We start from the raw sequence: 15,918 nt of genomic DNA, 5'->3' as shown, positions 1-15,918 counted from the left end.
AGCAACTTGTGCATTTTCTCTTTTTGGCCCATTTTCTCCGCCATCAGATCTTTCCACTTTGTGCATGCCCAGTATTTACGCTCGTTTTATCTCTGTCAATCCTTCTTTTTCCTGTGTTAAGACATCTTCTGCTTCTTCATCCGAACATTTACTGATTCTCCCGTTGTCTCCGCTGGTAGAGCATGAAAAAATGGTAAAGTTAAAGTGCGTTCCTTTGACTAATTTTCGCGCTTCGCCTCGCCAAACAACACTACGCTACTGGCGTATCTGACGTTTATCACGTCGATTCAACATGGCGAAATACAATTAAAACTTTTCAACTATTACGAGTACAGTCTTAATGTCACGTGAGTGTACAGCATTCAGAAGACTCTTCATAAAAAAACAATTTATTTTCTAATGTGTAAAACTTTGAAAATTAGTAACAAACTAAGGAATGCACATTTAAAAGCCCAGGATTTCTGACATGTAACTGCTAACTTAAAATGCTGCACGTTCCTTTTCACATAAGGAGCAAATGAGCAACTTGGAATCATTTGTGACCCAACAACTGAGTAATTTCCCAAAATATATTTTCTGAACTAAATGTATTGTTACATGCCAACATCCAAACATCTCAATCCTTTTTCTATTTAATGTTGTATTTAATACAAAATGCTAAATTGCAGATTAGATTTCAGTGTGCTCAGTCATTCAAAATCATCAAACACACTCATTGGCTGATAGTCAGGAGTTTAGGATTCACTTCTATCCACTCTTCATTTGGTCCTTCATTATAAAACAATGAAATTAATCTCAACAGAATTGGTAGAGAAATGAGACTGAGAGTGGCTATAAAAAGTCAGTCAGAAACCAAACTCACTGAACACACATGGCAGAATCACATCTGCTCTATGTCAAACATGCTGGATTAGACACAATGGCTCTGTTCAGAATAGCATACTAACATAATATTATCTTCTGTGTAATGTATTGTGTGCACAGATGCTGAAATATCCCACGATGCAATGTGACTTGGCTTTCCATTTCCAAAGAACTTGGAAGTTTTTATCAATTGTTTAATCAAATTTCCATACATTAAAAGTACACAGCATTGAATTAATACAAAATAAACTTTATTTTCAAGATTATAACTGGATGCTGCTCATTAAATTAAACATGCAATGTAGTGGTTGTGTGACAAAAGTCTACAATACCACACAGTATGCATTACAGCATAACACTACTACTACTACTGTTTTACTATATTCTAAAACAGTATGCAGTTTTCAGTCAGCAGTCATATTACAGTAAGTTAGTACTCCATTCTGAACACAGCCAATGATTGTAATACATCAGTTGTAGAATGTTACATTCCATTTCCCCTGTAGCTGATGTCATCTAATATAATCTGTTAGTAATTAACATACATAATTCTGGATACATATAAATCTGTGTGTACATATACACACTGTACATACATCATATTGAGCATACTCTCGGTTTCATCAAGTCTTAAACAGAGCTGATGGAGGGATGAATGGGTGGATGGACGACCGGAGGTCTATAGGTTACTGAAGAGTTCATTTTTCTTGTTCCAGTCCATGGGTGGAGCTCTCTTGTTGGAGCGTTTCTGGTGCGCACGCTCTTTCACCTGCTGGAGGGACAGACTGAGCTCTGGGATGGCATCTGTGATGGATGGCTCCACAGCCTGAGAGGAGGAGAAACAAACATAAACCCATGAAATAACCTAAAATGGTCACATTCAGAGTCTGTTACGAGAATGTGCTCAAGTGACAGTGGAATTCTTGGGCTTGAGCTTTAGAGTTTTCTCAAGCAAAACACTTCTGAAGCCTGAATTTTTTTTTCATATATTCATAAAGGTTGAAGTTTGACGTACTTTCAGAAAATGTTATGCTATGTTTGAAATGGAATACCAGCTGCTTACCACACATGACCTACATACTTTATATGGCTTACTATTTTTTTTAAATTGTTTGTAAAAGAGTATGCAATGATAAATGTCCAACAGTTGTATGCTAGATTGTTGTCACACAACCTCATTGTTTAATCCTGCAAAAAAAAAAAATGTATTCAAGTGTGTACAAGTGTACTTGCAGTATAAAAACTATTAAACTAGTAGTTCACTGAAAGTATACTTCAGTACTTTCATAAACTAAAAAGTGAACGAAGCATTTAGCTAGTAAATGAACAGTACCTCTAAGATCACTTGTACTGTAGTTCACAGTATAGTTGCACTAGAAAATAAATACTTATCATGTACTCAACGTTTACTTCTGTTAGATGTAAAATACATGTAAAATTAAAAGCATACATTTATAAACTAAAACGTGGACCAATTTAGTCTCCAGAAATATTGAAATAGTAGTACACTTACAAGTATACTGCTAGTACACTGATATTAGAATACTTATTACATAAAGTATATTTGGAAAATATCCTTGAACTTAAATTTACTTTAAGTATGCTTTTTTGTGTGAGTATAATACATTATGCATGTTTGATTTTGTGAGTGGCACATCTTTAATTTTATTTTTGTGTAAAAATATCTTAACCCTTGGCATTTGGGCCAAATATGTCAACAAAAAGTCATTAAAAAGCATGGCTGATATTACAAAAAAAAACTTTAAAAACCTGAAAAGTTCATGTTAAGCACAATGCATTGTGGGATTGAGTACCCAGTATGCAGTGTGCTCTGTAGTATACTGCATATTTTGGCGACTGTAGTAGTAGGTCACCTGGGTATTCTGTTTATGTAGAAAATTCTAAACATCATAGTTCAGTCTCACCTCAGTGGGCGGAGTCGTGAGGGAGGCATTGGAGGATGCGTTGGATGGGGACGGACTTATTGATAACTTTGAGTTCTTCAGCTCCACGTCTTTGGCCACATTTCCATTAACCTGAACAGCAGACGGTAAAATGTCAGATCACCATAGTATGAATCTCCTAAGGCTCAGTGCTTCGCTTTGTACACTAGGGGTCAGACATGAGCCAGTAAAGTGCTGCATGGCAGCTGCAGTGTGTGGGCCCCAGGCTGCTGGAGACAGAGCTTCATTAACTGAACGAGTGGGCAGCATTAGCCAGGCATCAATACTGCTCCTCTGACAGGTGACAGCACCCCCTTATTCCCTCCTGCCAGCTACATCTGACAAGTCAACCATTAGCCAGAGGCTGAAGAATCGCGCTGAATCCCTCTTACTTTCCCCCACAATCCTCTTTAGAGAAACCGCCCTCAGCGTCTCTCTTCTGGAGACACAGACTCTAAACTTACCTGTACCTGATCTGTCCGTGTCAACTTCAGCTTGATGTGCACAAGAATGAAGGTGAATTCAGGAAGTACAGCTGTAAATAAGTCTCTTGTGTGTATAAAGTCGTGGACTGATATATCCAGAACTACAGCACTCTTGCTTCAATAAGAATCACTAATGAAATCTGAACCAGGACCATTACGATTCCCATCCCTAATGTTAATGATCGATAAAACACATTCTTGCTCTTCACATGCACTGCATGGTCAAGAAATATGTGGTGTATGACACATAAACAACACAAATGACCCATGAGCTCTAAGCACTAGTTAAATTAAACCAGTTCAATTAACAACAGAGGCCTTTTTGAATAAGGCTGACTGAAAACGTTAAAACCTGATAGTGATTAAAGGGGTCATATGATGTTGCTAAAAAGAACATTATTTTGTGTATTTGGTGCAATGAAATGTGTTTATGCGGTTTAAGGTTAAAAAACACGTTATTTTCCACATACTGTACATTATTGTTTCTCCTCTATGCCCCGCCTTTCTGAAACGCGTCGATTTTTACAAAGCTCATCGCTCATTCTTTATGCACCAAGAGCTTTTAACACTCCAAAGAGAAAGGAAAAATTAAAATCGCATCATATGACCCCTTTAATCCTGTCAAATTCTGAATAGAAATTGATCTTCAACCTCTAATGGGCTTCTTTCATGCAGTGACCTTTTATCATTGGCATAATCAGAAATAATTGTGTAATACAGCCACAGACTTCCCTTCATATTTGGCTAGAGAGCTGACTTCACTAAACACAACAATATGCTAATATTTCAGTAATAGTCTAATATAAAAAAACATGCAAAGGTTTCCAGTGACCTCTGAAAAACTTGCTTTAGTGTTTTTTCCTGCTGTGAGAACCCAAGTTCAGGCACAGGTCAACATAAACAACTCAAGTTGCTGTATTATTTGGGAACGAGTACATTGAATAAACTGGAAAGTGCACATGGCTGAAAACTGAAAAAAAATTTGATCTCAATATCCATGTAGTCTATTTGCTCTGAAACAGCCTAAAATTGTGATTTTTGTTTCGTTTGACATATCATTTGTAGCCAGTTTGATTCAAAATATCAAATTCCAGAACTTTGTTTTTTACTAAATTAAAACTAACAATATTTAATCATTACAAATGAACCATTTTGACAATGATGCTCAATGTTATTAAAGCAACGAGCCTCAAGAGACCATGAATAACAGTAATATAATATTTGCTGAATCTGCTGCATTTATCTATTAATAGCCACCTTAATACTGCAAAAAGAGTTTCATTTAATGTATTGATTCTAATACACAGCTGTCAGAAAACAATGTGCATACAACAACCACATGCCATAACTTTTTTTTTTTTACACAGAACCAAAGCCTGGAACCTCAATTTACCTTAAAGTTTACTCTTGCTACCTCACTAAAACAGGTATTTAACTTCTGGAAACGTTATTCTAGTTGCATTTGAGAAACAGCTGCACCAGTGATATGATAAAAGACACCATTGTTCAATAAATAATTACATTCAATGATATTAATCACAATAGATCATTCTTCAAGGCTTTGAGCTTTTCATGTCCTTGAACTCAAGACTCGTTTCAGTGGAAATTATAGGTGACTTTGCTGATAATGACAGCAGAATACTTCATCACTTCATCAATATTGAATAGCAGTAACTTATCATATTTGAGCTTGATTTTCTTTATATTTCATATTTGTTTTTGCAACGCATTAAAGGGATAGTACTCCTAAATATTTCATAATTTACTCATCACCATTTACTCACCCTCATGTTGTTCCAAACTAGTATGACTTTATTTTTTCAGTGGCACGCATAAGAAGACATTTTGAGAAATATCAAAAACAAACAAATCTGTGGTTTTATTTATTTTTTTGTGCATACAATGAAAGTCAATGGTAACCAAAACGGTTTGGTTGCCACCAGCATTCTTCAAAATATCTATCAAAATATCAAAAGATTGAATACACAACTATTTTACAACATTAAGTTTTTCTTTTGTATTGCAACTATACTAACTATACTATAACTTTAGGTATTCTGTTAGTCTACAAGCTATATACTTCTAGCCCACATTTTAGCTTATGGAAGCAAACTTTGAAGTATACTTTCAGTAAACTACTAGTTTAATAGTTTTTATACTGCAAGTATAATTCTTTAAGTGAACTTAACATCAAACTTAAATTTTTCTATTTATACATGAATTTGTGCATTTTAAGAATACTACTAGCTTCGTATTTAGGTTCTTATTTACTTGAAAAACATTTAACTGTACTAAGAAGATTTGAATTATGAAACGGATAGTTCCGGTCCTTGATTCTGATTGGCTGAGCCAGATGCGTTTTTGTAAGAAAAATATCCATATTCAAAACGTAATAATCACTTTAATCTAGCTTGCGCTCACTGTTGTAAACGGAAGCAGTTCCAGGCGGATGACGTATGAGGTCAGCGTTGCACATGCGCCACTCAGAAGTGGAGCGGAAACGCAGCGGAGAGATCAAAACAAAACAACGGTCGACATTTTTTTTTATGCATGGGCACTTTTTATTTAACTTCTTTAGGACTGAAGCAATGCAACACCCGCTGAGTGGCATTAAACAGCTTGAAAGATCAAAAACAATTTTTAATATAACTCCGACTGGATTCGTCTGAAAGAAGAAAGTCATATACACCTAGGATGCCTCAGGGGTGAGTAAAACGCAGCCTAATTTTCATTTTTGGGTGAACTAACGCTTTAATATCATTACTCTTTATTTGCTCTGTTTTATTTTGTGAAACCTTAATACGCATATGGACTAACCGTTTTATAAAAGCAACAAGCCCCGTGAAGCCATGGTTTACTCCGCTTCGCGTCATGCCTAACAACGCCCCTTAGCTGTTATAAATTCACTGTAAACCACGGCTTCTTGGGGCTTATTGCTTTAATTAACTACAAGGATAGGCCAAATGTACTGTCTGTATAAGCCTAGTATACCTTTGTATATCTCTGATAAGTACATAAAAGTAGACTGAATGTAAGTAAATGAGAATGAGATGATGAGATGATAAATGATGACAGACTTTTCATTCAGGGGTGAATTATCCCTTTAAAGGGACAGTGAAAAATGAAAATTCTGTCATCATTTACTCACCCTCAAGTTGTTGCAAACTTTTATGAATTTATTTCTTCTGTTGAACACAAGAGAAGATATTTTGAAGAATGTTGGTAACCAAACAGTTGCTGGTAGCCATCGACTTCCATAGTCTTTTTTTCCAACATTCTTCAAAATATCTTCCTTTATGTTAAACATCTGAAAGAAACTAATACAGGTTTAGTACAACCTGAATTAGAAGAAGAATTTAAATGTTTGGATCAACTATCCCTTGAATATGGCCTGCTAGTATTCTGTCATTTGATCTGTTGTCTTACCGTGCCCTCCATGTCTCCGTTGACCACAGGTTCAGGCAGTGGTCCTGCGGGCAGAGAGAAGCAGAACAGGTCAGTCCCAGATCAAACCTAATACATCTGCATCCTTCAGATGGGACTCTAACGCTCCTCATCAGAGACAGCGAGGAAGCAAAGATAAAACAAGACACTTCCAGACCCCTAGAGAATAGCTAGTATGACATTCACTCCTTCTTGGGTTGCAGTGAGCAGATGTCGACTCTGTTACATACAGGACCACAGGTATGTGCTTCATTTATTATTCAGATGACCATCATCACCGTGGTGAGAGCCATGGTACCTGGATACCTGCCGACCCCCGCAATTCTATTTGGAACAAAATCTAGAGGCCTTCATAGTGGATTACACATTAACAAATGAACTGACATGAGAGACGAAAGACGTATGTGGAGATCTGCCAAGACTTGTTTGTGAAAAAAATGCACACATACTTTCAAAAAGAGCACTTATTGGGGAAATAATATATTTTAAAGAATATACTTAAGTGCAAACTTAATATAATGTTTTCGGGCATTTTCGGGTATTTATAATTACGTGAAAATTACAATAGTTGCTGTTTACAGTTAGGTGAAAATTTATATTAAATGCAATTAGCTGAATATTAGAGTGCTTTTTGATCCACTTAAGTACATCTTTATATTCCTACTGTCTTTGAAATATGTTTAAAGTGTAGTGCCAAATGCACTGATACACATTTACGGTAAACTAAACAATACTTGAATATAATTTCTATTGAAACGTGGGTAACACTTTAGGGACCAATTCTCACTATGAACTATTAGTTGCTTATTAGCATGCATTTTACTAGCATATTGGCTGTTTATTAGTATTTATAAAGCACATGACCATATTCTACATCCCTAATCCTACCCCATACCTAAACTAACAACTACCTTACTAACTATTAATAAACAGCAATTACAGTAGGAGTTTGAGGCAAAAGTTGTAGTTAATAGTGAGATTCGTTTGCAACTTTACAGATCTTCTTTATGCATGTAACAAGTGTGAGCTTGTAACACTTCAAAGAGAAAGGAAAAATTGAAATCGCATCATATGACCTCTTTAAAATAAAGTGTGAACCTGTAAAAGGCACGATATGTAATTTTTCACCATTAGAGGGCGCGTATTCAAAATAAACAAAGAGGCAAAGGCGTAGTTTGATGACGCTGTGACTGAGTGTGGAATCATGGGAGTTGTGGTCTTCATCCCCACAGCCGAAGCAATCTGACGGGACTCGGGCAGAAATCATGTTCATGGATGAGCTAATGATTTATTAACTAGTAAAATGAAGCAGGGTGAGGCTGAAAGCCGTCGAAGCGAAACGAGGCCACTGAACGAGCGTGACACACGGCTCGAAAGCAGCGGAGCTTTTATTATAACACAGTCGACCGCTTCCGCTCCTTCCGGTCGTGCGTATGTGGGGTAAAGCAGCGCTGTTTTATCATTCTAGATACATTTGAAACTTCTGTTATAATGCTACTCTGTGCGGTCGTCACCGGTCTAATAAAACACATAACATATTAAAGCGTCTTTGGTGTTTCCATGTTTTCTACAAAACAAAACCGGAAATCGAGGGGTTATGACGTCATTGGCAGGCGACACAATGACACTATGGACACGCTCCGTGTCACTAGTTAAAATTGCTTATTTCTCTGGATTTATTCGAAATTCGAAACATTTGGGATAATGTAAGTACACAAGTCAGCAAAATATATAACACTGTTCTAGTGGTTTTTGGTTTTAGTGGTCTTACATGTTGTGCCTTAAATAAGAAAATAAGAATTATTTTAAGGTATCATAAGTTCAGCATCAAATGTATATACTACAAAGAGAATGCAATCCCAGAATGTCTGTAACACATAACCAGACACAGTGTAACAGTTGTGTATTTGAAACATTTATTTGTGGTGCTTCACAGTTGCCTGCTGGGCTACAATTTTAAGTCTTATACTGTAAATATGTTAGCCACTTGTTTATACACCAAAGGACAAGTCAAAATTATATTCAGTAACTATTTAATTTTGAAGGGTCACAACAAACCACCAGTGACCGGTGGAGATGCAGTGTAACTGTAGGTTGTTTATGGTTACCAAGAAACACCACAACTTGCTGCATTAACATTCAATTGTAATCGACTAGATTATGAAAAACTATGCATTGCTTCATCCTTACATAATATTAAATATTTCAGAACGATACTGATGTTCCTACCACCAGCTGGCTACAGAGTTTTTAGGAAGAACAGCAAACTAGTAAGGCAGATAAGAGAATTGAAAAATAATCCCAACACCCCTACCGTCTTCGTGTCTGAATTTCTATCTTTTTACCGCCGTCTGAACACTACATGAGTGGCAGAAAACTGCAGGGAAGATACGATAACACTCAGATCCATCTGGCTCCTGATCGGCACAAAACACACACATCACTGGCTGTTTGGACACTTCAGACGCCCTTCAGTCCCAATACGGCAATCTGAGAGCCACTCCAGACCAGCACCTTGGAAACCACACAAATGTTGCTTCCAAATTTGGGTGACAGGCAGCAGAGAGAGACAGAGAGTGTGTGTGTGTGATTGTGTGAGTGAGAGAAGAGAAAACAGCTGAATGTACGGCTGTGTAGAAAATAGAATCCTAGCTCACTACTTACTACTGAATATTGCACAGTATATATACAGTATATTGCCTACACATTTGGAAAAAAGTAGCATTATAAATAATAGGCACTACAAAAAACAGCAAATTGTTGTCATATGACTTGGCATCCATAATTCAATTTTGTATAAGCATATTTAGGCATTCTGTTCAAATAGATGTTAAAATAGATGGCTGACATTAATTCAATTCATTTCATTTGTCACACTGGAAATGGAAAATCATGTGGAGCGCATTACAAATTATGGCAAATGTAGCAGGTCAACTATATATACTGCAGAGACAGTGGGAGTAGCATGTTATTATGCTATATTTAACATGGCCAATTTGACTGAAGTGATTTGGCTGTCTAAAAGAATAATCTGACTGAAATAGTTTAATTGGCTGAAAAAGCTTTTACTGTTTAGTGTGTGATCAGCAGGCCTATAAGGAGTCTGTGCCAGCAGAAACTCCTCAGAAATCTCTAGAGATTTATGAAGAACTGGAACACCTGTTATTTAAGATCTACACATCCCCTGCTGCGTGACTGTTTGTTTGTTTGTTCAGTATTTAGGAATTGTGCCTTCCGCTACCAATAATAGTGCAGCATTCATGGTTTAATTTTACACCTTTAAAATCCATTCCTGAAGAACTCACAAATTTTCAACAAAATCAGCACGGTTTTCACAGAAATATGAAGCAGCACAACTGTTTTCCACATTGATAACAATACAAAAGTCTTGAAAAAAATGTCTTTTTCCAAAAATGTTGTATGTATGCAAATTATATAATATCCAAGGTACACATTTCTAGTAACTGCGCAGTTAATTCTTATATTGTATTGTCAGAAAGTTTTGGAATATTTGTCCTCTCTCCAAATATGTCACTACCGAAAACACAGTAATAATAATTTAATTAGAAGGGTTATATTGAACTATTAAGATTTTGCTTACATTTACATTGTAATATATATTTGTGCTATTCTATTTTTTTTTTTACAATATTTTTAACAATATTTCAAGTGTAATTTATTAGATTTGTTGTATTTTGAATCCAATTTTTCTTTGTAAATGGCAAAACGTTGATCATACTGATTTCAAAGTTAAGGATTCATTAGTTTGAATATACATTGAAACAAAAACTATCATAACATCTTAGTTGATAATTCAGTATACTTAATTTTTGACAAAACATCTTATGTTTTGGTAGTGACTGCACATTTTTGGTAGTGACTAATGCTTTGTTAGCGACCACAACGCATTACAGAATTTTAACTTGCATATTAAAACACTACTAAAACATACTAAAATACTAAAGATTTTAGTAGAGTTATGCAGTTATTTTGTTTATTTCCCCCAAATATGAGGATTATGTGTTCCCTTTTGTCACTACCGAAACCATGATGACATGTTTCGGTCGTGACAATTTTATGGGATAACACCCAAAAAACAAAGATATCACTACCGAAACTCCACCAAATGTTTCGGTAGTGACAATTTTAGATACTTTTGAAACTATTTGAAAGACGCTAATCAGCACATGGTTAACTAGCACAGTTCTGAACAGTTGTACACACATAAAAATTAAATGATATGGAATAACTCCTAAAAAAGAGTGCTTCATTTCAGAAAAAGGGTGATCGGTAGTGACGTTCCTTAGAGTTACAGACAGATTTTTCAGACTTTTGAGCACATTTACCTCAAAATGATGGGGCCAATCTACTCACCCTGCAGCTATGAGAGAGAGGGACATAAATATTTCCTGATCATAAATGTAGGGGTGTAGTTAAAATCAGTCTCAGCCAATGGACTAAAACATACACTGTTTCGGTAGTGACATGAAAACGCGGGACACATTTCTTTACATAAAGTTTCATAATTTACAAAGAAAATATAATTTTTTTTTTTTGAACTTCACTTTTTAAAAGAATCAAATAGATATTTTTAAAAACAACAATGGAAAAAAAAAATTCAATATTTTCACAAGTTGAAACTTAGGGGTTAGGGTTCGGGACAGCTAACTCCCAGTTGAAAGTACCCAATAAATGATGATTTTATATATATTAAGCTTACTAGTATTTTAAATATTATTGTGGGTTTCAACAGAGAATAGAAGGATCTTAGTAAACATCTAAGATTTGAATACTTAAATGCTTTTTAGATGGGTTTTTTGGTTGTGGGACAGCAGTTTGGACCAATTCTGTAGAATGGCCCATATACAAACAGAAAACAGTTACTTTAAACTGTAATAATATTTCACAATATTATTGTTTTACTGTATTTTAATCAAATAAATGCAGCCTTGGTGAGCATAAGAGATTTTGAAAACACATTTAAAAATCTTACTGACACCATATGTTTGAATGGTAATGTAAAAATCATACAACAGAAAGTTACTATGGTACAGTCAATATAATATTTACAAACTATATAAAATATATGATGGTATATAATGGTATATAATCATCACTGAAGCTTTGTTTATTTGCGGAGGCCGCCATATTGAAGGGTCGTTCCAAACCGAAGTGCTCAAAACTGGCCACTTCAAAGGGCCCTTCGGAATGAAGGATTTCGAAGGGTACAACTGATGGACACTTCAGGCTCCCATGATCCTTTGCGCAGATTCTTTGCATGATGACGGCGCCTCGGTATGGGCATGGGATGAAGACGCAGAAGGGCACTTCAAGAACAGGTCCCCTACACCCTTCAAAGCTCTCACAGTATATATGCATTTGACCCTTTGAAGGGATTAGGGCATAGGGATGAGCCCTTCCGAATGGAACGCAGGGATAATCAGCATCACCAACAGCTACTACTAGAGGTCATATTTGGTAAGCTTTCCATATTTTGGCAGCTTACAGTAGAGATCAGTAGCCTGGCAATGACTGTAAGGAATCCGGCACCTGCTGAGTGTTTAAACCCTGTGGTACATTGATATGAGACTGATCCCAATTCCCAACAGCTTTTTCCTAAATTCACCTCTGAATAGTTGCTATTGCACTTAAAGGGTTAGTTCACCCAAAAATGAAAATTCTGTCATTAATTACTCGCCCTCGTGTTGTTCCAAACCCGTAAGACCTTCGTTCATCTTCGGAACACGATTTAAGATATTTTTGATGAAATCTGAGGGCTCTCTGACCCTGCATAGACAGCAAGGTAACTACCACGTTCAAGGTCCAGAAAAGTACCAAGATGATCGACAAAGTAGTCTGTGTGACATCAGCGGTTCAACTGTAAAGTTACGAAGCTACGAGAATACTTTTTTGTGCAAAGAAAACAAAAATAACGACTTTATTCCACATTTTCGTCTCTACTGTGTCACTTTGGATGCGCGTTCACGACAGTACCATGACACGAGCGTGTGGCGGCGCCGCCGCTGACCCAGATCCGGTGTAATGATGTCATTACGAAGGATCTGGGTCAGCACCGCCACACGCTCGTGTCATGGTACTGTCGTGAACGCGCGTCCACAAGACTACTTTGACGATCGAAATCAGGAGTAAGTGCAGAGGTGTTGTGTGCGCTGAGTAAACATGATGTTACTGTAGTTCTGGACTAAATGTGAACATGACTTTACTCATATCTCACTTGCACAAAAACAGATTCAGTATTCCTCAAAATAAATAAAAACAGTGAAATGCAAACTCAGAATATGATGCAAACCTGCAATAAATGTTAAAATAACACAAATATCCTTTATGTATTTAATCCTATTCTATTAACTAATGTCTTTGCTGCTGACCTTCGATGATCCAATTCAACCACACTAATAAGCAAAAATGATTTTAGATAAACATAATTTTATGCACAGCTAAAATAACTGGAAGCGGATGACACATTCAAGTTACAAATGGCTGCATCCGTTTCCTTTTTTTTTTCAATTGCTGAAGAGTGTTGAACTTTCTTCTCCTGCGTCCTATTCTTAATCCAGAATAGCAGCACAGCTGAAAGGTTTGTTTGAGCTGCGCCCTCTACTGTACAGATGTGAATTTACATTTCCTTCAACCTGAGGCTTGTTGATTTCACTTTTGGTGTGAAAGGACTTTTGTATTTACCAAAAATAGAACCTTATATATTAAAAACAAACAAGTAAGCCCAGCCCAGATGAGAAAAAGTAATGCAAAAGTAACGTAACGCATTACTTTCCATAAAAAGTAACTAAGTAATGCAAGTAGTTCTAGAGAGTAACGCAATATTGTAATGCATTACTTTTAAAAGTAACTTCACTGTCGGCACTGATAGCCTCGTGGGCAGCGCGCCGACATATAAGCACATTGTGCTTCGGACGTCCCGAGTTTGAGTGCCGGTTCACGAACCTTTCCCGATCCCGTCCCCCTCTCTCTCTCCCACTTCGCTTCCTGTCCAAAAGTAACTTTCCCCAACAACACTGGCCATTACAATATTTACTTGTACTTCTGATACTTAAAGTCCCCATGAAATCAAAATTAAAGTGTTTTGGGTGTTAGTAAGGGCTGCTTGACATGTCCCGCCCTGTCTTCCTGTTTCAGTTAAAATGACGTCAACACATAGAGTAACGCTGCGTGTTTCTAAGCATTTCAGGGGACCTTTAAGTCATTTTAAGATCAGTTTCTTTAATACAGGTATTTTTCTAATAATCTACTTTAACTTCATAATATTTCTAGATATCTTTGCTGTTACTTAAGTATGATGATTAAATGCAACACTGCCCTAGTGCGCCCCTCGTCACAGCTGACAGTGTTCCCAGTTTAATGAAGGGTGTGTGACAGCTAATCCCACGGCCTGACTGTGAGCTGAAAAGAACTATTCACATCGAATCGCAGATAAAGAGCGTTATTCTGGCAGAAAACAGACTCGTCATGAGTATAAAATGACCCTCAGTGAGAACAGCATCGCCTGAGACGTCTAAAAGCATTCGTCTGCTCAATCCTCCTGTTTTCACTCAGACAGATGGAGTCTCTACGATTGAACTGATTAAATGTGATATCAGCGATAGTAGCTAAGGAAAGTTTCCACTAGTGCTGACTCCAAACGCTTGCTCGGTAAATAAAATGAGTAAACATTGTGTCTCCACTCACTCATGACTAATCTTGTGTCAAACACACACACACTTGGTTTCCATGGCACTGCGCTTTCACTGGAGATCCTTGGCACTGAGTGATACAATGAGACGGACAAACTAAATTGCTTAATAGGAAACCCAAAACCAGTGCGGTGTGAGAGACCAGAGAGAAAGCCATGCCTGAGTGGCCCCTGCCAGACAATGACTCTGTGTCAGACGCCACCTAGAGGCAGCGTGACACTTACAGCTGCTTGAAACCTGTTGAAATCTTCTTTCACAAAACAGTTTTACTTTATATTTTGTCAGGTGAGAGTTTTGCTTGTACCTGTGAGGTGATCTGCAGTGGGCGTCACTCGACACTTCTTGAAGAAAGCATCTGTGTCTGGATCTACGACCAAGAGTGTCGTGCTGTCACCCCCGGCTTTAATAGCAGCCACCACCTCAGCATGCTGCTTCACATCCACCAAAACCCGGTTGACCTGAGAACAAACAATGACTCATCTGAAGACACATGCAGGACTAACTGACTCACACTTAAAGGTACAGTTCACCCAAAATATAAAATTCTGTCATCATTTACTCACCCTCATGTCGTTCCAAACCCCGTTTCCTTTGAATTCCACCAAAATGTTGACGCATTAAATATGAATCAAGTGGTTTAATCCAGTGTTTTTTTATAAATCAAATGTAATATATTTTCTTTATTCATTTAGATTTTAATTTGTCATATTTATTAGTATTTTGTTGATAATTAAAGTTTTTATTAATTTTAGCTTTTATTAATTTTATTTGAAGTGTTTATTTTAGTACATCAAGTTTTACATTTACATAGTACATTTTAGTATTTAGTACATACGCTTTATACAGTATGAAGAACTGAATTACTTTAGGCTTTTATTCACATATAAACATTGATCAGTGCACATACATAAAGTGCTTGTGTCTCTTCAGAAGACTTGGATTAAACCGCTTGATTCATATGGATTTACAATCTCTTTATGCACTTCGTAGCTTGAACATTTTGGTTGTGTGGACTTTCAGTGGATGGACAAAAATGAAGAGAGAATATTAAAAGTATCTTCATTTGTGTTTCAAAGACGTTTCAAAGTCTTATGGGTTTGGAATGACATGAAAGTATATGGTGAAAGAATTTACATTTTCTGGTTGATCTATGCCTTTAAGTGTTAAACAATGACTGGATTATAGCATATTGCTTACAGTATACTGAGTATATAGTATGCAATGAAATTTAATTAAAATAGTAGTATACTATCCACCTTATTTTTGAAAGCGGAAGTAAGTTGTTTTCTGTGAATGTGCAAGAATTACGATTCATTAGCCACTATAGGTAAATAAGTAGAAGTTATTAAGAAATAACAAAGTGTGGCAAACAGTACAATTATTTGTGCTACAAACAAGTGTGTTTATGATAATATAACAATATAGCTTAAAGGCACAATATGTAAGATTTTTTTATTAAAATATCCAAAAACC

At 36.5% G+C, this 15,918-nt stretch overlaps 1 protein-coding gene across 3 annotated transcripts in view; it reads right to left on the bottom strand.

Annotated features, from left to right (window-relative positions):
- Positions 1 to 555: 555 nt before the first annotated feature.
- Positions 556 to 15,918, bottom strand: part of LOC107654589 (Na(+)/H(+) exchange regulatory cofactor NHE-RF1-like) — a 38,033-nt gene continuing 22,670 nt past the window's right edge. For 2 of the 3 annotated variants that reach the window (XM_016441738.1, XM_016441736.1), the window contains 4 exons: positions 14,750 to 14,903; positions 6,719 to 6,762; positions 2,790 to 2,900; positions 556 to 1,690 (listed from right to left, as the gene is read on the bottom strand). In XM_016441738.1, the coding sequence (XP_016297224.1) occupies positions 1,544 to 1,690; positions 2,790 to 2,900; positions 6,719 to 6,762; positions 14,750 to 14,903 (456 nt within the window). In that variant the 3' untranslated portion in view covers positions 556 to 1,543. The remainder of the gene's footprint in view (positions 1,691 to 2,789; positions 2,901 to 6,718; positions 6,763 to 14,749; positions 14,904 to 15,918) is intronic. The other variant, XM_016441737.1, reaches the window with a different exon arrangement.

The sequence above is a fragment of the Sinocyclocheilus anshuiensis genome, unplaced genomic scaffold (assembly GCF_001515605.1).
Source record: "Sinocyclocheilus anshuiensis isolate Anshui unplaced genomic scaffold, SAMN03320099.WGS_v1.1 scaffold787, whole genome shotgun sequence".
Classification (NCBI taxonomy): Eukaryota; Metazoa; Chordata; class Actinopteri; order Cypriniformes; family Cyprinidae; genus Sinocyclocheilus; species Sinocyclocheilus anshuiensis.
The sequence above is the reverse complement of the archived record's forward strand: the minus strand, read 5'-3'. Positions and strand labels throughout refer to the sequence as shown.